Source organism: Pelophylax lessonae (genome assembly GCF_965119305.1).
Source record: "Pelophylax lessonae genome assembly, chromosome: 8".
Classification (NCBI taxonomy): Eukaryota; Metazoa; Chordata; class Amphibia; order Anura; family Ranidae; genus Pelophylax; species Pelophylax lessonae.
In genome coordinates this window covers 131,343,429-131,367,274 of record NC_138775.1, presented here as the reverse complement: position 1 = coordinate 131,367,274, position 23,846 = coordinate 131,343,429, and the positions used below count along the sequence as shown (strand labels likewise).

Sequence of the window (23,846 nt, the reverse complement as noted above, 5' to 3'; positions counted from 1 at the left end):
CGCAGTAGGGGTTGTCCCTTAGCAGTGTTTTACACTTTTTTTTTGGGGTCCTCTGGTGACTCATGGAGTCTTTGGAGCACATTTCTCCACCTGATCCCCTCTCTGAGTCTGCGGGGCCCTCCCAGTCCCCACCATTCATCCATGTACTGACGACGGTCCTGGAGTCCCTTGTGTCCCGGGTGGAGATAGCTTGCAGGTGACGGGCAAGCAAAAAGCGTCCCCCCTGCCTCATCTGTCTCATCAGATCCTGAATCTGATTCGGCCACTGCGGATGTGGGTCACCCTGCTGGGTCTGCAACCTTGTGCCTGGAATCCTCCTTATAGTGAGGATAATTTCTCCACATCTGCGACCACGCACAAAAAGGTGATGGTGGATACACTGATTGTATATGTGCGTGAGACCCTGAAGATGGAGGAGGCAGCTGAAGCTGCGACGGAGGCGCAGGTGCCCTTTTGGAACTCACAAGTCATCCAAAGCGGAAAAGGTGTTTCCTTTCCCTGCCTATTTTGAAAGAATTGTCGCTAAAGGGAGGGGACGACCAGAGGGTCCCCGTGGGGTCCCTAAGCACTTTACTAGGCGTTACCCCTATGAGGAGTCTCTTCTTAAGAAGTGGACTGTGCCATTTATGATGGACCCTCCGGTTTTCAGGTTAAACAAGGCAACCATGATTCCGGTTGAAGAGTCCCTGGCCTTTAAGGATCCAGCTGACCAGAAAGCGGAGGCTGTGGTCCACACTATGTACACTCTGGCTGGTTCGGCAATGATTGTAATAGAGTGTGTACCCGCACACAGGAATAACTTCTCAACAGATATTGGAAAGTGTTAGTGTAAAAAATGCTTATGTGATTTAGCTGCTGCTGATCATAGAGCAGTGTTTTTCAACTCCGGTCCTCAGGGCACACTAACAGGCCAGGTTTTAAGTATTACCTTGGGGAGATGCAGACTAGAATACTGCAATCACTGAGCAGCAAATTATATCAACTGTGATTAGAGTTGCCACCTCATCCCTTTAAAACAGAACACAAATTAATTACACAGGTTCTGAGGCTAATTTAATGCAGAGAATGCTCCAAGTGAGTTTAATTACCACCTTAATCAGCCACAGAACCTGTGTAATTAATATGTGTTCTGTTTTAAAGGGATGAGGTGGCAACCCTACCTGTGATGTATTTCAGTTTTCTTGCAAACCTGGCCTGTTAGTGTGCCCTGAGGACCGGAGTTGAGAAACACTGTCATAGAGGTATGGGCCTGATAAAGTATTTGATGTAGTGTGGGTATCAGCGCTGCTAAGATAAAGTCTGCTCAGAAGTGCTAGTGCTAAATTAATATATTCTAAAGTGCAATATTGATTTCATGAATCAAAATATGATCAAACAGTAAAGTGCAAATTATACAGTATAGGTTATAAAAATGTCTTTGGCCCTTAAAAAGTGGAACAGTTCTCTGTGCTTCCAAAGTGCTGGTGCTTGAATTATATATAACTGTGAATCACTCTGTGCTCCCCTCTAGAGTCCCTACTTACCCATATTCTGATAGGAATGAGCGTATAGTGCTGTATAAGCACTGCAAAGAATGGCAATGATCACCCTTCTCCTTTCTCGTGTGCAAACTCAAAAATAGATCACAAGGAACAGTTTCTTACAAAAGTTCTTGACAGTTTTTCTCAGGAAAGTGACAGAATATAATAGCCAGCAACAGGAGGTTCTTCCAGCCATGCCTTTTAGTGTGGATGAGGAAATCTACAGATTTCTCTTGTTACTTGTACTGTAAATCCAGCTTTACTCTCTGTCCTTTGGCCAGGGATCTTGCCTGTTCTCCAAACAACAAGGATTGCAGTTCTTTCCAAAGGACAGAGTAAAACGGGATATACAGTACAAGTAACAAACTCCAGAAATTGCAGGCTGCAATTCCCCTTCTGCTGTCCAACAAATGGTAATTTCTGTGGACTTCCATGTGGGTGCTGGGCCTGATGGTGTCTACCTTTTTAGGCGGTTCCGTTGCACAATTCCATACGAGGTCCCTGCAAAGGGAAATTCTGACCAAATGGGATAAGACGCCGCAGTCTCTGGACAATCAGATCCGGCGGAGGCACGAAGGAGTCCCTAAAATATGGTGGCTTCATTCTCTGGCGCTTCGGCTCGAAAATTCCTTCCTTCAGTTGCATTGGACAGTGGTCACCATGGATGCCAGCCTCTCTGGCTGGGGAAGCATTTTCGGCAAGCATTCTGCTCAGGGGATCTGGACGCTGGAAGAGTCCAGACTCCCGATCAATGTCTTGGAACTCCAAGCGATCAAACTGTGTCTTGTTTTATTGGACGGATCGTCTTCAGGGTTGTCCAGTGCGCATTCAGTCGAACTTTGCCGTGGCTTTTGTCAATCACCAAGGGGGCACAAGGAGTGTCCTGGCAGCTCTGGGGGTAGCTGGCATTCTAAGGTGGGCAGAAAGGTTTGTTCCAGCCTTCTCCACCGTACACATTCCTGGGGTGGAAAATTGGCAGGCAGATTACCTCAGTCGGCAGGCGTTGGAATGGCCCCTAATTTGGAGGTGTTTCATCAGCTGTTTCCCCGGTGGGGCACCTCCCAGGTGGATCTGTTGGCGTCTCGGCTCAACAGAAAGATGCAGAGGTTTTTGGCTCGGTCAAGGGATCCTCTGACAGATGCCACAGACGCGCTGGTGGCCCTGTGGGGTCAGTATAGTCTGATTTATACCTTCCCTCCTCTCAAGCTTCAGCCAAGACTTCTACACAGGATCGAGGCAGAAGGGATTCTGGTCATCTTAGTGGCTCTGGACTGGCCTCACCAGGCTTCCCTGTCAAGGCGTGCTCTACTAGGGCTCTTAGTGCCTCCTGGGCTTTCCATCATCAGGCGTCAGTGACGCAGGTTTGCAAGGCAGCCACCTGGTAGTGGTGAACACTTTTACAAAGTTTTATAAAGTGGATGTGTTGGCATCTGCGGATGCTTCTTTTGGCTGCAAGGTTTTGCAGGCTGCTGTTTAAGAGGACCTGATCCTCTTTGAGGGTGTGTTGTTTTTTTCCGGTGGGCTCCAGTTGTTTGGTTTAGCTCCTGTTGCCTGATTGGGTAATGTTTAGCCTTGGCAGTTTTTCTTGTTGTTCCTACCCCTCATGTTTAACACTGCTTTGGCATCCCAATGGTTATGAATATCAGGAGCTGTGTCTGTCAACGAACGAAAGAGATAAAATGGGATTTCTGACTTGCTGTAAAATCCATTTCTCTGATGTTCATTGACGGACACAGCACCCACCCCTCTGTGGAGTTATATTTCTCTTGACACTACTTGTAACAAAACTGAGTGGCTTTAGAAGAGAGAGGGAGTATACCCCCTGGGACTGCCCATTGGTGTAGCCATTTATTTTAGGGAAACCTTAAACTAAATGTCTTTTGAAACTGTTAGTTAAAGTGGAAATTTAGTCAGAAAATTAAGTTTAACCAGATCACTTCAGGCTGGCCGCTTTTGCAGGTAAAGCTATGTAAAACTTTAAAAATAAGTGCCTATACTCTTTAAAGAGAAGTTCTGACCCCCCCCCCAATCTGTAGCTGCTGACTTTTACTATTAGGGCACCTACTTGTCCAGGCATCCAGCGGTGTTCTCACCCGAGCTAATTCTTGGGTTTCTGATTCTTCTCTCAGGTGCTGCCTCCGTTCTCTTGGCTTAGGGAAACTAAGCCTTGCAACTTCACAGCCGGTTTCCTGCTGCGTGAATCGCGCTATGCTCTGTTAATGGGCTGGAGAAGGAGGGGGGGGGGGGCAAACTTCCGAGTGGCTGCACTGTGGCAAACTGAGCTGGAAGTGGGGGCGGCTACCTGTCAAAACCAGGTGCCCGATTCCTATGAGCGGTGCCAAATGTGGCAGTGGAGGGGGGAGGAGGCAGACAAGCAGAGCTTTCCCTTTTGGGTGGAGCTCTACTTTGAAATCCAGTACTACACCGTCTCACCCTGCTCTGCACATGCTCAGTTGCTCTCCATTTTTTTTTGATCTGCAACTGCCATGGTGCTACACCTGTGATTAGTTATGCCTCCAGCCATTTGATGGTTTGACAGTTTGGTTGAGGAAACCTCTGTTACAGTTAGCAAACTCTGTATTTTAGGAATGTAACTGTTTTTTGAAATGGTTAAATCTTTGGGTTTAGTCTATTCTTGTCTACTACCATTTTGTAATTGTGTAGTATACCATATGTAAATTCATATGTGTTTAGTAATATTGTAAATATGTTTATTTTTTATATGCTTTTTTTTTTGCAGCTTTTGTAATTTTGAAGGAGCAAGACAATCAAGAGTAAGAAGAACTATTTTCTGAGTGGCAGTCAACATGTTTCCCAACTACGTATCATATGTAAAGTCCTAGAATCAGATTTATTCTCTTAGAAAGGGTCTCAAAACTCACAATGAGGGGGGTGATTGAAATACTGCCCAATTTTATGTTGCCTTGTTGCACCTCGAGAAGCCACACTACTTGTATACTAGTACCATCTTATGGAGCATTGTTTTAGCCATTTGAAAGTGGCAACAAATTACAAAATGTTGTACTAAAACAAAAATACCAAACTCCACTTTAATGATAGTAAGGTTTCTGGGGTAAGGTTTCTGGGGTAATCTTTCATTACTTGGTACTATGACATCAGTGTTGACATTATCTGGCTTATTTAGTAAGTCAGAAAGAAATGTGAAAGTTTAGTAATTCTCTGAGCTATCTCTATTCGAGTGAAAGCTGGAGAGGTTACTGTACATGGCAGACTAATGTTGTTCTGTATGCTGCTTTGTAGAATACACTTAAAGGCTTTTTAATTTTACTATAAACTGTGAATACTGAATAGTAAATTTTGACTGCAATTTTGTTAATGTTACTGTGCATGTTTAGCACAGTTGTCAGAAATCGAAAAAAGTTAGACCATGGATTAGGGTTTTAATGCTGGAAAAGCTATAGCCTTTTTCTAGTATACGTGTCTCACATGTCTTGATTGAGCTTGAAAAGAAGGAAAACTGTGATGCCAAACAGCTGAACAGAAAAATGCATTTTTTGTTTAGTATGTAAGACCGGTCAAATGACAGTATTTATTAAAATATTTTACAAGTTTTAAGAAAAAAAAAAAAAACCTAAGTAACCAGAACACTTATGTGAGTACATATACTTTAATATATGCACGTTTATGACCACATGTTTGTTGCATCATTTGTTCGATCTTGATACTAAAGAGCTGATCCCAACTCAGTCAGGCTCAAAGCCAGTGGCTTGTAGTATGTTAAAAAAATGTGTACAATATTAATAAGTGTCCAGACATATAGATAAAATGTCAATTTAGATGTAATGCTTAAATTATGGGGTAACTGAATCCATACACTGTACACATTGTTAATAAATCCATAAGCTGTGCCCCATTTGGGCTGCATAATGCACCTTAAGGATTCTTCTGAATTAAAATATTTTATAGGTACTAATAGCACAGATATTAGGTAATATGAAAATATGTGATATCCTGCACCAGATATGCAGATTGTCTGTGCCTGTTCTGGTTTAGGATCTTTGGAAGTAAGCAGGACTTGTGCTCTCTCTGTACCTATATCCACTCTTGCATTATCATGCTTGATTAGAGGCAGAAAGGAATGCTCCTATTGGTACAGGGGAGCAGATTTTTGTTCGAAAATCGAATCTGCCCAGTTTTTGTAATGAGGAGCGCTAGCCATACACATGTCCTTACTGTTTAAATTCATCTACATATGTATGACTGGTCAAAGTATGGGAAACTCATAAAACAGTGTTTGTCATGGAAAATATTTTCTTTTACTTTTATTGGGGTTATGTAGTCAATTGTTTTTTATGCTGGTCTGGTTTGAATGTCAGAAATTTAATTGTATGCTTAATGACTGCTTATTATTCTTAGAATGTAAATGGGAAATTTACATGTGAATTAGTGGAAATATAGCCTCCCAGTAAAAAAAATAGAACATGTACAGTAAGTTAATAGAAATATTAAATTTGTTTTCTGTATTCTTCTACTAACAGTTGTGAAAGTGGTTTTAAACTCATGCATATATCCAGTGAAGTGATAAGTCCCAGGTGATATACACAGATTAAACAAATCCTTCTACATAAGTTGTAACTGCTTATCTGCAGCACTTTCTTCTGTACAGTCTTCTAAAACCTTCATTCTACACAGTATCTTTCAGCAGCAAAAAGGGGGGACGGGGATCTGAAGTCATCTCACACACACTGCGCAGCTATAGCTCTCAGCTCCGTGGAATCTGATAGCGGATTGGGGGGAGCAAATTTTATTTCTGAGGTTTACAACCACTTTTTAAGAGCCCATTCACACTGAAGCGGCACGACTTGTGCACGACTTCGGGGGCGACCTGTGAAGTCCCGTGCACCGCGACTTCGGCGTGACTTGCATGGACTTCACATAATGGAAGTCAATGCAAGTCGCCTCCAGGTCGCCCCGAAGTAGTACAGGACCCTTTATCTAAGTCGGAGCGACTTGTGTCCGCAAGGGACCGCGACTTGTCAGGCTGACAAGTCGCCTGACAAATCGCGGTAGTGTGAATGGAGACTTAGACTTGTGTTTACATAACAAAATGTATAGTATATGTAGTCATAGAAAAATGCTTGTAAAAATTAGTTATTGTACAGAACTGTTTGTGTGTTTATAGAAACCTAAAAATAAAGATGTTAACTTAAAAGGATTAACCTCCCCTCCCACTTTTTTTTTAATTTAGTTGCTGATTTATTTATAGTCCACCTATGTCACTATGATTAAGGACACGTTTGTCCAAAACCTGTAAATGTTTGTCACATCTGTTCTAACGAGTTTTGCTTTTGTGGTGGTATTGGGGGTGCTGGTGACCTGTTTAGTTGTTGATGCTGTTGTAGAAGCTAATTTTCTGCTTTAGTTCAGCACTAATAATTGACACCAGGACCAAACACATTGTAGAAATGCTTTGCTCAGGGACCTCATCCTAGAAACGTAGTGAAAATTAGTCAAACCGAAGTGTGAAGAATGGGGTTTAACTATCTGTGATTGCTTTCAAAGATATTACTGCACTCTGCATACGTAAAGCTGGGTTCCCACTAACTGTGGGCAGGGCTCACAGCAGGGGTCCGGTACGTCCCTGTCCTCCATTTCAGGTGCGAATCAGGTCAGAACTTTTAACTGAATTTGTACCTGAAATGGAGCCAAAGACGCACAGACCACGGCTACCCCGGAGGTGTGTGAACCAGCTTCATTGAGAGCTGGTCACACTCCCCTGTCATGCGAATTGGTTGCGGGGAAACCCACATCCAATTTGCTTAAGTGTGAACTCAGCCTAACTTGTGACTTGAGGAATGTGTCGAATGAGCTGGCATATTTGCAGAATTCTAGCAGGCAAGTTTTACATTAGTCTTTTGTGAATTTGTATAATATCTATTGAAATATTTAATCACAGTAACTACAAATGACGTGTAAACCTGTCTGGTACAGAGTTTTGCAGGAAGTTACTTAAAGATGATCTAAGATGATGCAGCCTATAGAAATATATTTCAAGGCAACTGAAATGTGCCTTTGACTAAAACATAAAGTATGGTAATACAATTCAAGTATATTAAGTCTTTTACATATTTGATTAGACTTCTAATTCTAGTAACACTTGCATTGAGGAAGAGCGTGTAAATTTTCTAGATCAAAAATATTATATAGTATGTTTGATTACAGTTACCTGTGGGCGCAGTCTGAAAACCAGGCTCCGATTTCCTACTACCCTCTTTGGTTTTATCAGTATTCATAGTGGATGCCTCTAATCATACTATTGTTGGGCTTGCACAACATTAAAGCATATATAAACCAACCCGAAAAAAAGTTCTATATTATAGTAGATTACCTGTTTTTAGATGTGGTGGCTGCATTTGCTTTCTTCACATTTCTCCACTGTATCTATGGAAGGAGCCATGGTTGTCACACAGACTGAACCCCAAACAGGTCTATCTTCATCTTGAGTATATGGTGGATAGATGTGGCTAGTAATTCAGACACATATAGGATACTTGCGATACAATCCCTACATCTATGGACTGGTAAGCTGCAAATTGTTGCATGCTTGTTTTTGGATTTAATGCATAATGGGAAGTATTGGAAGGTTGCTATATACTGTGAGTATGCAATTGTTTATGTGTGTATGTATGTAACTTAATCAGCCATTTCCTAGAGTCCCTTATCAGATTAAATCATACCATTATGTTCTGGGAAGAATTTTTATTAAACTGTGCATTTGGAGGCTGTTGAGCATATGCTGTAACTGAGATAATTTTAATATTGGTTTTTGCCTTATGTTCTGTTTATATTCTGCTGTTTTTCTTCCTTTTGTTAGAACTAGTATTAAAGATGAACCCTGGGGCAAACAAAAGTCCTCCCTGGCAATGGGGCTGCCCCTGTATGTTAAATGTCCATTTGAGTGTACGGCAGTTTTACTTGCCCGATCCTCTGCTCCTGCAGACTCCCTTCATTCTTCTGCCAGACTGGTCCTCACAGCCTCTTCTCCCCTACACTCTTAGTTTAGGTCCTCTAAAATACAAAGAAAACATTTTTTGATCAAGCGCCTAGACCAGTGGTTCTCAACTCCAGTCCTCAGGACCCACTAACAGGCCAGATTTTAAGTATTACCTTTGGGGAGATGCAGACTAGAGTACTGCAATCACTGAGCAGCAAATTATATCACCTGTTATTTATTTCAGTTATCTTGCAAACCTGGCCTGTTAGTGGGTCCTGAGGACCAGAGTTGAGAACCACTGGCCTAGACAATCAGTGGTTAAATCGTCAAAAAGGGAAATCACCACAAACTGCTGCTAATTCACTGCAGATGTACCACATCAAGATGGAAAATCCTAAATAATCAGCACACATTTGTATCCCTCTCCAGTTGACTAAAAGCTATAGATCAATAAATATAAAAAATGTGCGAATACGTCACAAAATCTAAAATCTCAATTCATGTATACATAAGCATCATAATGAAGTTGTAAAAAAATCATGAAAAAATCTTTAAGTGCACTATACGCTGTGCAAAAGAAAAAAAAGTACAAGTGCAAATAAATTAGAAAAAATGTCTTAAAGCCACAAAAAATATATAAATTCATATGAATCTTTAGATATGATAAAATTCTGATAAATTTCTTAAAGCCACAATAAATATATAAATTCATATGAATCTTTAGATATGATAAAATTCTGATAAAAATATATGATAAAGTTAAATGATTTATTAAAACATGGATAAAACACACTCACATTCCTGTGTCAACCCGACACTAGGGTGATTTGTGTATCTATCTCTCACTCCGGCTCCAGCTGCGAGCCCGGAGTGTAAGGCAAAGCTCTAATGCGGTGTTGGTCGGCGTCCTGGCCCCACCCTACTCGTTTTGTCACATGACATCTTCACGGCGTTCACACAACCTTCTCACTACCGCTCTGTGAGGACGTAGTGTGACGAAACTAGTAGGGCGGGACCAGGACGCCGACAAACACTGCAACACAGCTTACACACCTGGCTCGCAGCTGGAGCCGGAGTGAGAGATAGATACGCAAATCACCCTAGTGTCGAGTTGACACACAGGAATGTGAGTGTGTTTTATCATGTTTTAATAAATCATTTAATTTTACGGACTTATGCTATAGGATCCCTCCTTCTTTTTTCTTAAACTCTACCTGATATACCTCTGAGATTGCAATATCCATGGACAGAATGGGAAGAGCCACCTGTGGATTTTAGACCGACCTGCTGGAAAATATTTATACTATTTGAAGCGTGATTGCTGCTTTATAAGTTGATCAGCTTCCTATCTGGTGAGTTAGTTTGGAGGATACGGTGAAAGGAGCACGAGTGGACACAGAAGATACAGCGTTGAGTGAATCACACATTAATTTTGCCACTTTTGGGACTTTGAATCTCTGACTGTTTTTTTTCATATAAATTGAGAATTTTTTTTGAGTGTGTATATATATATATATATATATATATATATATTTTTTATCAGAATTTTAGCATATCTAAAGATTCATATGAATTATTTATATATTTTTTGTGGCTTTAAGAAATTTTGCTAAATTATTTTCACTTGCGCTTTTTACTTTTGCACAGCGTACATTGCACTTAAGATTTTGTCATGATTTTTTTTACAACTTCATTATGATGTTTATGTATACATGAATTAAGATTTTTGATTTTGTGACATACTAGCACATTTTTTAAATATTTATTGATCTATAGCTTTTAGTCAACTGGAGAGGGATACAAACGTGCACTGATTATTTAGGATTTTAGGTCCTCTAGTATGGCAGTCCATTGTCCTGCATTTGATATGAGGACTCTAAGGGAAAACCCACTGCTGGAGAGTAGGACCGTAGAGGAGAATAATGGCTATCAGGAGAACGAGGGTTCGGTAAGTAACACTGTACCCTACACCTAAACAAGCATTTAACCCTTGCACTGCAGGGGCAGCCCCAATGCAAGGGAGAATTTTTTTCTTTCCCCACGGATATACTTTAAGTCCGGTTCACACTATAGCGATGACGTAAATGTGATTCGGAGTGCACTGCTCTGAAAATCACATGCAATGTCTGTGCGATACAAATTCAGCCATAAGGATTGTATAGCTGAATTTGCATCGGATTTGTATACAACACCCACAGGACCCTTTTTTGGGTCTGCAGCAGAATCGGATCGCATGGTGGTTCACACCAATGTGATCCAATTCATGTCCGAACTGACAGTTCGCACTGCGATATGCATGGTGGTGTCGTTAACTTTGTATTGACACCCCCAGCGATTTGCATATGGCAGTGTGAACTGCCTGCGATTTGAATGCGATGCGGGGAAGTGGATTCGGAGGGTTCTCGCATTGCATATATGTGAACCGGCAATAAATTATAAAAACAATTGTTTGTTGTATTATGTTTTGTAATGACTATCACTTTATAGTCTTGTATACAAGTGTCATCAGTGTGGTTCTCATAATTATATGGAAAAATATATTTGTGTGAATAAACAACCATATGTACTTCGATGTTATTTTTTTGCTTTGATTTTTTTATGGCAGTTTTTAGCTTATTTTTCAAAAGTGTAGTACTGCAATTCAAAAGAAGATGGATACAATTTACTCAAATTAGTATTTGTTTACTATGAGACAATATTTATTGTCATTGGGTATAAAATTGTAATTTATTTATGCATGATGTATTGTCAATTTCTTTTCTTTGTCATTGAAACCTAAATTGTTTACTGTCAAGTACTAAAAATCAAGATCATATTAAAAAAACAATCAAAATGTACTTTTAAGTAATGTCTTTTTAGAATTTGTTTTAGAACTCTATATGAAATAAAAAATAATTTAATTTGGTTGTGTGTGCCTTTTTTCCTTTAGACAAGACAGTTCGCTAAACATTAGAGAACATTAGTACACAGTTAAAACAGAAAACAAAACAAAACTCAGTAAGGCAACACTGTACCAAGATTACATTTTTATCACTTTGAGACAGAGCTTTCTTTTGGTGGTATTTATTTTTTAACATTTTGAAAAAATATATATATTTTCTACTTACTATAATAAAACATATAAAATAAAATCAAAATTGCTCTGCATCTGTTATTAAAATTTAGCGAATCTATATATATATTTGAAAATTGATCAGTCCTGATGTACTAACTGCTTATCTAATTTATCGAGGCCCTAAAATGTCAGCTCAGTACAAATACCCCCTTTTTGGAAAGTAGCTAATCCAAGGTATTTAGTAAGAGACATTGTGAGTTTTTTGACATTGTAATTTTTTGTCACAATTTTTTCGGAAAGTAAGAATTTTTTTTTTTTTTTTTTTTTTACAATTTTTACATGCTGTTACCAGAGCAGTACAGTGTCACCATGTGACTGGTGTGGCAGTGATCAGGGATACTGACTGGTGACACTGTGATTGGCTCTGTCTGCACCATGTGATCACAGAGACCATCGCAATAGTATACAAAACATGTCTATGAATGAAAGCCATTAGCCACTGTCATGTGATTGGTCACAGCAATCACATGGTACTGGAGCTAGCCCGGTACAATGATCTGTCATCTGCTGTGTCCTGTGGACAGAGCAGGTGAAAGATTAAGCCGAAGTGTGGCTCCTGGATTAAACAGGAGGCATGCAACATCCACCCAGTATGGGAGTGCTCCCACTAAGTTGTCTTCTTCTGTTATACAGTGCATCCAGAAAGTGATTACTGTACAGCACCTCACTTTTCCATATTTTGTTATGATATAACCTTATTCCAAAATGGATTAATGTCAATATTTTCCTCAAAATTCTACAACCAATACCCCATTATGACAACGTGAAAGAAGTTTGTTTGAAATCTTTGCAAATTTATTAAAAATAAAAAGGGGAAAAAATCCCATGTACATAAGTATTCACAGCCTTTGCACAATACTTTGTTGAAGAACTTTTGGCACCAATTACAGCCTCAAGTCTTTTTGAGTATGATGCTACAAGCTTGGAAAACCTATTTTTGGGCAGTTTATCCCATTCTTCTTTGCAGGTCCTCTCAAGCTCCATTAGGTTGGATGGAGAGCGTCGGTGCACACCCATTTTCAAATCTCTCCAGAGATGTTCAATGTAGTTCAAGTCTGGGCCACTCAAGGACATTTACAGAGTTGTTCTGTAGCCACTCCTTTGTTATCTTGGCTTTGTGCTTAAGGTCGTTGTCCTGTTGGAAGATGAACCTTCGCCCCCCGTCTAAGGTCCGGAGCGCTCTGGAGAAGGTTTTCATGAAGGATGTCTCTGTACATTGCTGCATTCATCTTTCTCTCAATCCTGACTAGTCTCCCAGTTGCTGCCACTGAAAAACCTCCCCACAGCATGTTGCTGCCACCACCATGCTTTACTGTAGGGATGGTATTGAACAGGTGATCAGCGGTGCCTGGTTTCCTGCAGACATGACCCTTGCCATTCAGGCCAAAGCGTTCAATCTTTGTTTTCAAACAGAGAATTTTGTTTCTCATGTGCCGAGAGTCCTTCAGGTGCCTTTTGGCAGAATCCAGGTAGGCTGTCATGTTGAGGAATAGCTTCAATCTGGCCACTCTACCATACAGGCCTGATTGGTGAAGTGCTGCAGAGATGGTTGTTCTTCTGGAAGGTTCTCCTCTCTCCACAGAGAAGCGCTGGAGCTCTGTCAGAGTGACCATCGGGTTCTTGGTCACCTCACTGACTCCCTGCTTTGATACAATCCTGTCTCGGAGGTCTATAGACAATTCCTTGGACTTCATGGCTTGGTTTGTGCTCTGACATGCACTGTTAACAGTGGGACCTTATATAGAGAGTGGGACCTTATATAGATAGTTGTTTGCCTTTCCAAATCATGTCCAGTCAACTGAATTAAGCACAGGTGGACTCCAAGTTGTAGAAACATCTCAAGGATGATCAGTGGAAACATGATGCACCGGAGCTAAATTTTGAGTGTCATGGCAAAGGCTGTGAATACCTATGTACATGTTGTTTTTTTATTTTTAATAATATTTGCAATGATTTCAAACAAACTTCTTTTACATTGTCATTGTGGGGTATTGTTTGTGGAATTTTGAGGAAAATAATGAATTTAATCCATTTTCAAATAAGGCTATAACATAACAAAATGTGGAAAAAGTGAAGCGCTGTGAAAACTTTCTGGATGCACTGTAGCCTGGGCGGGAAGCAGTTAATTACTAAATTAATAACCTTAATTACAGGCATGGTACGCCCACTTCATTACCAGGCTATTTTCCAGTGCTGTGATTTTTTTTTTTTTTTTTACAATTACTTGGTTGTGCAACACTGTACCCAAATAAACTTTATTTCATTTTGATAGAACTTTTCTTTTGGTGGGAATTTAAAAAAAAAATAATTATTTATATATATATATATATATATATACACACACACACACATATTTTATACTATATAAAGGAAAAATAGATTGAACAATGCCTGTTAAAATGAAAATGTCGGCACAGTACAAAGCACCCCTGAAAATTACCCTTATTTCTTTCTTTTTTTGCCAAATGTTTTTGAGAATGAACAAACTCGCTGATATTGAGGTGGTTAGTATTTTGCACTATTACAGCCTTTAAACACTAATTTCCCTCCAGACCAGTATTTCAGTTTTATGGGAGGAGATGCTATGCAAACTTACCCACCTTAAATTTGTGCTCTGCCCCTCTGAAAGCATATCACTCCTGCTGTATGACTCCTGCATAATGTATAACATACTGTAATGTATAATGAATGGATGTAATATAGCAACTGAACTTGAGTGGCCATAGCCAGAAAGTCTTTAGTAAAGAACCTCCTTTGGATCTGCAGGTTGCTGTAAACCCTCAGACATGTGCTGGTTTGAGGAAGCTGTCACAGCTAAGGAATCCTCTTCTACCGGGAGAGTAGTTGCTGACCAGAGCCAGGTGTAGCAGATGATGCTGAAAGCCACAGAGAGGAAAAAAGTAACTTGACTGAATGCATGATTGGTGGAGGCGAGAGCCCTAAAAAGGGCCGATATGCAGAATCTGGTCTTCACCAGAGCTCCTAGAGGTTGAGATGTTGCACTGCAGGTGAGGTCCAGATTGCAGTCCTCTGATTCACCTGAGCAGACCTCAACTGAGTGCAGGTGAGATTTTCTTCCTGCATTGGGTAGTAGGTACACAGGGAGGCAATTAGAAATGCATGAGAACACACTGAAACAGAGGGGAGAGAATCAAGCTGGGAATGCAGGTGAAAAAAATGAGGGATTAAAAGACACACAGAAGCAGACAAACAGCAACTCTTTGAAGTAGAGAGGGTGAAGAGAGACTGGATCCTGGAAGGAATGCACAGAATAACTTGGGTAGGAAACTCAAGCGACACAGGATGAGGTCCCCAAAGCAAGATGCACAAGAAACACAGTGCAAATGCAGGAAAGATCACTGAGGAACACAGGGAGGAAGTGCAAGGGTATACAAAGAAGCACAATAATTGTTGAGTGGAATATTGGGAAACACATGGGGTCAGACGATTAGCATGTGGACATTTTGCTTGAACACTGGGCAAGCCACATGCTAGCCTTTTAAAACAGCCTTCTCTGAGAGTGGCCAGAAGCCAGTAGTTGCACCCAGAGGTAAAGACCTGCTTCTGGAGCCTGGAACAAGCAATTGTGTGACAATTAGTCTTCTGTACAAAAAATGATTTTTAATCACTTGAGCTATGGAGGATTTTTTCCCCACATTATGACCAGAGCCTTTTTTTCAATTCAGCACAGCCCTTCTTTAACTGTAAATTGCGGGGTCATGCAACACTATGCAAATTCAATTTTTATATTTTTTTCAACATAAACAATTTTTTTTACAGGTATACAGACTAAATATAAAAGTGCAAGCTGCTGGCAACAATACAACAGGACCAATCGTGATGAACATGAAACAATAAAAAATGTTGCTGCACTAAACATATATAAGGATTAAAAAAGTCTCCATAAAGTGTGAACAACTGGTGCTATTCTGAACAATGCAGGTGAATTCCTTGATGAACATCCAATAACAGTGAGTATAACTGATGTGCGTTTTGATCACCCAAGTGCACCGCCACCAATATTGATATAAAATGCCTCCTTACAAGAGGTCTAGATTCCAAATTGTAAGAGTATATACAGGTTTGATATAAAAGATCCAATCAGCTTCCTCTATTGTGTTGCAGGTACTGGTACCGTCATGGCCGATGGTAAAGTTTATTCCCTAGCGGTGCCCATGAAGGAAAGATAAAACCGCCACAAAGTGTAAAACTGCTTGAAAATGTATCAAAAGAAATCCGTGCTAAACACTTACAGAAATCCGGTATAAAAAGAGCATTAATAGATCCAAGACATTCTAGAAGTTGATCGACCAGTATACAGGGTTGGCATGTGTAGTATCTTATGGACATGGACTCCGCCCAATGCGTTTTGTTAGAATTAACGTCATCTGGGACATGGGGTCCATATCCTACACCATGTAAATATATGCTGTCCAAAAATAGGCAGGGTACAGCTGTCCGCACCACGCTATTGTCATGTTCATAATAGTATAAATGTGCAAGCCTCAATTTGAAACCAAGATGGCCACCGGAGAGAATTCAAGCCTCACTCTTGGCGTAAGTCAAGCTTTCTTTCAAAGTCAAATCTCGCTGGTAAAAATCAAGCCTCCTTTTGAAGTAAGAGAATCAACCAATGAATGCGCGATTTCACACCAAAAACGAGGCTTGCATGGCTCTGGTTAAGACATATTCAAATACACACCAGAATTGTAAACAATGACATTCCACCGAGTTAAGGCAAAACAATGTCGACCCAAATGTATGAAGCAACAGACCAGTGGAATTTACTATGCCAATGGTTATGAATTAAAATAATATGAATCCAATCCAAAGTCTCTACATCATACCCCTTTTCCAAGAATCTGTTCTGTTCTGTAGAAGAGAGGTGCTTGAATATAAAAATCATTGACTTTAGTACAGTTCCGTCTTAGTCTGACGAACTGGCTATGAGGTACTGATTGTAGCCACGCTTTATGATGGCAACTGTCTGTAGGTATATAAAAATGCGGTCAGTGGAGGGGCGTGGCTTGCCGGCACCAGAGATGGCCGCTTAAGCCTTTTCTCTGTGAGGACGACGGAGGCTTCCCAGCGACGACGGACCCATCGGCACTCGTTCCGCCGCTCACACCGGCTCCAGAGCTTCCCGAGGACGGTCTGCACACAATGTCCCGCAAGAGGAAGGACAACCATCGGCCACAGAAGCTCACTGCCTTCTTCTCCAGGCCCCCGCAGCGTGCCGCTTCCCGCCAAGATGGCGCCGGCGCTCCCGCGGCCTTCATCTATCCTCAAGAATCGGGGGACACCGGGGACCCATCGGAGGTAATGCCGCCCCAGACCTCCCCATCTTCCCCCACTGACCCAGGAGCGTACTCCCCAGCCTCTTCCAGCCCTGCAAAAGCCCGCATGAGGCTAGAGCTGCAGCCCTCATGTCTCCCTCATGACAGACAGGACATTAACATCCTTTCAGCCCCCTCCTTGCAGGCCTCCTTTGCAGACTTTCCGACTACTGGCCAGCCTGTGGTAGACACTACCTTGAAAGACATGCTGCTATCCTTCCAATCATTCCTATTTCAAAATCTGACCTCCCTGTTTGGCAAAATTGCATCTGATGTGCAGGGGATGGATCGCAGACTCACTTCTGTGGAATCGCAGATGGCTGACTGCACTGACACCATTAATGATATTATAGACACCTGCGATGAGAACGGGGATGAGCAACAGTGGATCAAAGCTAAGCTGGCTGACTTGGAGGACAGATCTAGGCGCAACAATGTTAAGCTGCGTGGCATCCCTGAGTCTGTCCCCCAAAGTGAACTTCATAATTATGCTAGCTCCCTCATGGCGGCCATGCTCCCTGACTGCTCTGCTATGGATCTCACTATAGATCGTATTCACAGGCTGCCTAAGGCTTCTCACCTTGCTGACTCAGTGCCTCGGGACACCCTTATGAGGGTACATTTTTACCAAACTAAGGACCATCTCTTGGCTGCCTCACGACTTCAGCGCACACTCCCAGCTCCTTATGAGGGGATACAGTTATTTGCGGATCTTTCCAAACATACGCTCCAACTGAGGAGACAACTCCGCTCCATCACCAAAGCCTTAATGAACCACAATATCCCGTATAAATGGCGGCATCCGGCTACTATTTTAATCACCAAAAATGGGGTCCCCCACACCATTTCCACTTTGCATAATGGCATGCGGCTGCTTAACTCATGGGGCATTGTACCTACTCTGCCCAGGGATGAACCAATGCAGACCATGGCTTCGGGAACAAGACAGTCCAGGTACCACCACACTGGGAACTCACACCAGCACCCGTGACTGCCGGGTGCAGTGGGCCCTCCAAAGCATCAACTCCCTCCTCCGTTCTCCTCTCAGAGCTCTGATGTAAGACTCTTTCCCCCAATACACTGGTAGCACACCACGTCTGTGTCCCCTACCGGTGCCTTCCATTTTTTAGGTGGACTCTCATCCCTCGCAGACCTTCCAACACTTTTCCACCTACCAGTACCGGCTATACGACCGCCTGCTCTGTACCGCATTTTTTCTTCTAAGTTTGCATTGCAACCAAAGTTTTCCTTTTGTTGTTTGTTTGTATTTGTGGATACTGGTGTTCGTTTTATTGTTCCAGATCCTCCAGTGAAGGCGTTTCCCAGCCACTCGGGCCCTTGTAGGACCCGCAGTCATCCGTACACTGCTTGTTTGTTTGGTGTCAATCGTCTAAAGCGTGAGTACCCCTGCCAACACTTCTAGCCCATCTTCTACAAGACATGCCGCTCACAGTCCTATCTATTAATGCAAGGGGGTTAAACCACCCGGTCAAGCGAAAATCGCTATGGACTACTGCCAACCTTCATAAAAGTGACGTGATATGCGTTCAAGAGACTCATTTCTCGCAGACCCCGCTGCCTTACTGTAAACATAAAAACTTTCCTTATGTGGTGCATTCATGCTACACAGCCAAAAAACGAGGTGTGATGATAGCCGTTAGGGACTCGGTCTCTTTTCAGCAAATTGACTTACTTACGGATGCAGAAGGCCGTTACCTTGTCCTTGTGTGTTCCATAAACAACGAACACTATACAATTCTGAATTTATATGCGCCCAATCAGCGACAGATGCCTTTCATCTCCAAGGTCCTCAAACTTGCCACCAAGATTCAAAAAGGACATCTTATTGTTTGCGGGGACTTTAACACCATCCCTGACGCTTCTTTGGACTCTACTGCCCCTTCCAAACGCCATGGCTCCCGCTTAAAGTCACTGATCCACTCCTATGACCTTCACGATGCGTGGAGATGTCAACATGCGGAAGAACGTGATTTCACATACTATTCGCAGAGCCATAACACTTACTCGAGAATCGACCTCTTCCTACTGGATAAATGGTTACTGCAACATGTGCTAGCTTCTGAAATCCATACGATAGCCTGGTTGGACCATGCCCCACTGACACTCACCCTGTCAGACAAGTCACCCCAACAATCTCACTTTGTGTGGCGCACTAACAATTTCCTGTTACAACAACCCCAAATCATTGAACACGTCTCTGATCACCTTCGACAATTTTTTGTCACTAATCAGGGTTCAGTGTCCGACCCGGCTGTGGTGTAGAACGCCCACAAGGCGTTTGTGAGAGGATTGTTGATTCAGGCGGGCTCTAGAGAAAAGAGGAAAAGATCTAATCGCATAGAGTCTCTCCTTTCTTCTATAACTGCCCTAGATTTGAAAAATAAGTCTAATCCTGATGGTGATAATAGGGTAAAATTGACTGCATTGAGACAGGAGTTACGGTCTTTATTGTTGGTGGACTTTGAACGGTTTCACCGCCGGTGTGAAGCAGTGTCTTACACCACCAATAAAGCCGGGAAGAGCATGGCTCAAAGAATTAAGGGACAAAGAGTGAAATCTAGAATCGAATATTTGCACAACCCTTCCACCTCTAGGAAGGAATACAATCCACAAGCCATAGCTGACGCGTTTAGTGTCTACTATGAGACTCTATATAACATAAAAGGCGACCAGGGGACGCACCAACCCTCTCGGGAGGAAATAGATAAATTCCTAGCTGGTGTTTCTCTCCCCTCCCTTTCCAAGGACCAATTAGACACTTTAAATGCGCCGTTTACAGAACAGGAAATTGTGGACACCATCTCCACTTTGCCCTCGAACAAGTCACCTGGGCCGGATGGCCTGTCGGACGAGTATTTCAAGTGCTTCCAAACAATACTGACACCTCATATGCTACCTGTCTTCCTCCAAGCAGCTTCTTCCTCTAAATTCCCAGCAGAAATGCTCCAAGCTTTGATCATTACACTTCCTAAGCCAGGGAAAAAGCCCACCCTTCCACAAAATTTTAGGCCGATTTCCCTCCTAAATCTTGACACCAAAATTTACGCCAAATTGGTTGCTAATAGACTCAAGCAAATTCTCCCCTCCATTGTCCACTTGGACCAATCTGGTTTCACTCCATTCCGCCAGGCATCAGATGCTACCAGAAGACTGATAGACATCATCCACCACGCTGAGGTCTCTCGAACGCCTTCTCTGCTTCTTTCCTTAGATGCAGAGAAGGCGTTTGACAGGATCCATTGGGATTACCTAAGAGCTGTTTTACTCAAGTTCGGGTTCCAGGGTAATATATTGTCAGCAGTTCTAGCATTATATTCGACTCCCTCAGCTAAAGTATACACAGCTAGCATGTTATCAAAACCATTTAATATTACAAATGGCACTCGTCAGGGTTGCCCACTCTCCCCCTTGATCTTTAATCTTCTCATGGAACCTCTGGCAGCCCATATACGCTCCAACCCCCTCATATCTGGGTTTCGACTGGGATCGGTGACACACAAAATCAGTTTATTTGCTGACGATGTGATAGTGATGCTTACAAATCCCACATCTTCCCTACCTGAAACTTATCGAATATTGAAGTGGTTCAGCGACATATCATACTACAAAATGAACGTGACCAAATCTGTAATACTTGACCTGCATCTTGACTTGACGACTAAAACTATTTTACAACAACAATTTCCATTTTCATGGGCTGATCACTCCATCCCGTATCTGGGTATTCAGCTGACCAAATCGGTGAAACTCCTTTTCAAGGCGAATTATGCCCCATTCCTGTCCAAAATGCACTCCGACCTTCAAAAACTCCAAAACCATGAATTCTCCTGGTCGGGTAGAATTGCGGCGTTTTAAAATGATGATTCTCCCCCAATTGCTATATTTATTTTGCACGTTACCTATCCCTCTTCCCAACTCGTACTTCGCGTCCCTACAATCCACCTTACGAGCATATATGTGGCAGCATAAGAAATCACGTTGCGCACATTCGATCGTAACCAAACATAGATTCGCGGGTGGGGCCGGGTATGTAAATTTTCGCGACTATTACCACGCCACACTGACAACCCAACTTAAAGAATGGTTCCGCTCTACGCTCAGCACTAGCTGGGGGCAGATCGAATCCTCTCAAACCCCTCACGTGCCCCTGCGGATCTGGCTTCTCTGTGCCCCATATGGGCCAAAAATCCCAACTTCCTTTTCTCCCCCGATGGTAGCATCTTTGGCAGTATGGCGTAAACTGCTGTTCCTGACAGAAAAAAACCCTAACCTGATATCTCCACCGTTACCTTTGGAAACAATCACCCTACTGATTCCTGATATTTCCCTCACAGCTTGGAAAGCACGGGGCATACTGACAATACAACACTTGTTCCACAATTTGAGGCTGCAATCCTTTTTGTCCCTTCAGCACGCATTCCATCTTCCTGCCTCTGAACTCTTTTCCTATATCAGACTTAAACATCTTCTCTCTACCTTACCGACACCATGTTACAGAATACCAAGCACTGTATGGCATTTCCTACTCAACCCATCTGCTGCCTCTAGAGGCATATCATTGTTATACCAGACATTACAAGACAAATCCACGTTTACCAAGTCGCGTCCTCTTCTTCAATGGGAGGCGGATCTCCATCAATCGTTCACTAAGGCTCAATGGCAAACGGCACTGAGACATGCATATAAACACACCAAATGCTCGGCTCTATGGGAGCAAACAATTAAAATCACACTTCGCTGGCACCTAACACCTACCAAATTGGCGAAATTCTATAGGCACTCTTCTCCACTATGTTGGAGGAACTGCGGACACCTGGGAGACATTTACCACATTCTATGGAACTGCCCGTCTCTTCGCGCCTACTGGCAAGAGGTCTTTCATGCGATATCTGAAATCACGAAATCCATGGTCACACCCACCGCGGCTCTCGCCTTGCTTAATATCACCATAGAAATATTTTCACCTGCTTTTAGACACATAGTCACCCATGTTCTTTTGGCAGCTAGATTGACCATTACAAGGAATTGGAAACGGACACAACCCCCCTCCATACACGAAGTTCTGGACATGGTACACACCCACAGTATCTATGAACAGATGTTTGCCTCGAGCGGAGGGAACTATCAAAAATCCCTCTCCTTGTGGCAACCCTGGTCGAGATGGTACCACCCTTTACCTATGCCTGCTCTACCCTGAATTTAAACTTAGTTCTAGCTGATGACTAATTGACACCTGCTGCTGTTATTATGATGACCCCATGTTTTGCTATTTCTGTCTGGTTATTATTGACGCAGATTCGATGCGGTTGGCTGTTCTATGTCATTCTTTACTTGGAACAATATTTCTTTGCAATGTTTCTTGCATTCTTGTATGTTGTACTTAAAATTTTCAATAAAAACTATTGAACAATAAAAATGTGGTCAGTGGCCTTGAAATAAGTATTGGTCATTAGCTGGTTGTTTTCCACACAGGCCACCAAATGCAAAAAATGAATGGTCTTCCTGTCAGCCTCAAAAAACAGGGAAATGCCTCGATCATAGGAATTCAGAAAACCCATGAATTTTTCTAATGAATCTCCACTAACGCTCTATAGGAGGAGGACGTCATCTGCAATATCTCACAAAAGTGAGTACACCCCTCAAATTCTTGTAAATATTTTATTATAACTTTTCGTGTGACAATACTGAAGAAATTGCACTTTGCTACAATGGAAAGTAGTGAGTGTATAGCATGTATAACAGTGTGAATTTGTTGCCCCCTTAAAATAACAACACCGCCATTATTTGTCTAAACCGCTGGCAACAAAAGTGAGTAAACCCCTAAGTGAAAATGTCCCAATTGTGCCTAAAGTGTCAATATTTTATGTGGCCACCATTATTTTCCAGCACTACCTTAACCCTCGGGCATGGAGCTCACCAGAGCTTCACAGGTTGCCACTGGAGTCCTCTTCTACTCCTCCATGAGAACATTACAAAGCTGGTAGATGTTAGAGACCCTGTGCTCCTCCACCTTCCATTTGAGGATGCCCCACAGATGCTCAATAGGGTTTAGGTCTGGAGACATGCTTGGCCAGTCCAACACATTTACCCTTAGCTTCTTTAGCAAGGCAGTGGTCGTCTTGGAGGTGTGTTTGGGGTTGTTATAATGCTGCAATACTGCCCTGCGACCCATTCTCCAAAGAGAGGGGATCATGCTTGGCATTCATGGTTCCCTCAATTAACTGTAGCTCCCTAGTGCTGGCAGGACTCATGCAGCCCAAGACCATGGCACTCCCACCACCATGCTTGACTGTAGGCAAGACACCCTTATCTTTGTACTTCTCATCTGGTTGCCGCCACACATGCTTGACACCATCTGAACCAAATAAGTTTATTTTGGTCTCATCAGACCACAGGACATGGTTCCAGTAATCCATGTCCTTAGTCTGCTTGTCTTCAGCAAACTGTTTGCGGGCTTTCTTGTGCATCATCTTTAGAAGAGTCTTCCTTCTGGGACGACAGCCATGCAGACCAATTTGATGCAGTGTGTGGCGTATGGTCTAAGCAATGACAGGTTGACCACCCACCCTTTCAACCTCTGCAGCAATGCTGGCAGCACTCGTACGTCTATTTCCCAAAGACAACGTCTGGATATGACGCTGAGCACGTGCACGCAACTTCTTTGGTAAACCATGGCGAGGCCAGTTCTGAGTGGAACCTGTCCTGTCAAATCACTGTATGGTCTTGGCCAATGTGCTGCAGCTCAGTTTCAGGGTCTTGGCAATCTTCCTATATCCTTGGCCATCTTTAAGTAGAGCAACAATTATTTTTTTCAGAGCCTCAGAGAGTTCTTTGCCATGAGGTGCCATGTTGAGCTTCTAATGACCAGTATAAGAGAGTGAGAGCAATAACACCAAGGT

At 42.4% G+C, this 23,846-nt stretch overlaps 1 protein-coding gene across 1 annotated transcript in view; it reads left to right on the top strand.

Moving 5' to 3' along the window:
• FAM234B (family with sequence similarity 234 member B) overlaps positions 1-4,553 on the top strand; it is a 151,014-nt gene extending 146,461 nt beyond the window's left edge. Inside the window, exon 13 of the mRNA XM_082265796.1 lies at positions 4,261-4,553. Within this exon, the coding sequence (XP_082121922.1) occupies positions 4,261-4,269 (9 nt within the window). The 3' untranslated portion in view covers positions 4,270-4,553. The remainder of the gene's footprint in view (positions 1-4,260) is intronic.
• The last annotated feature ends 19,293 nt before the right edge of the window (positions 4,554-23,846 follow it).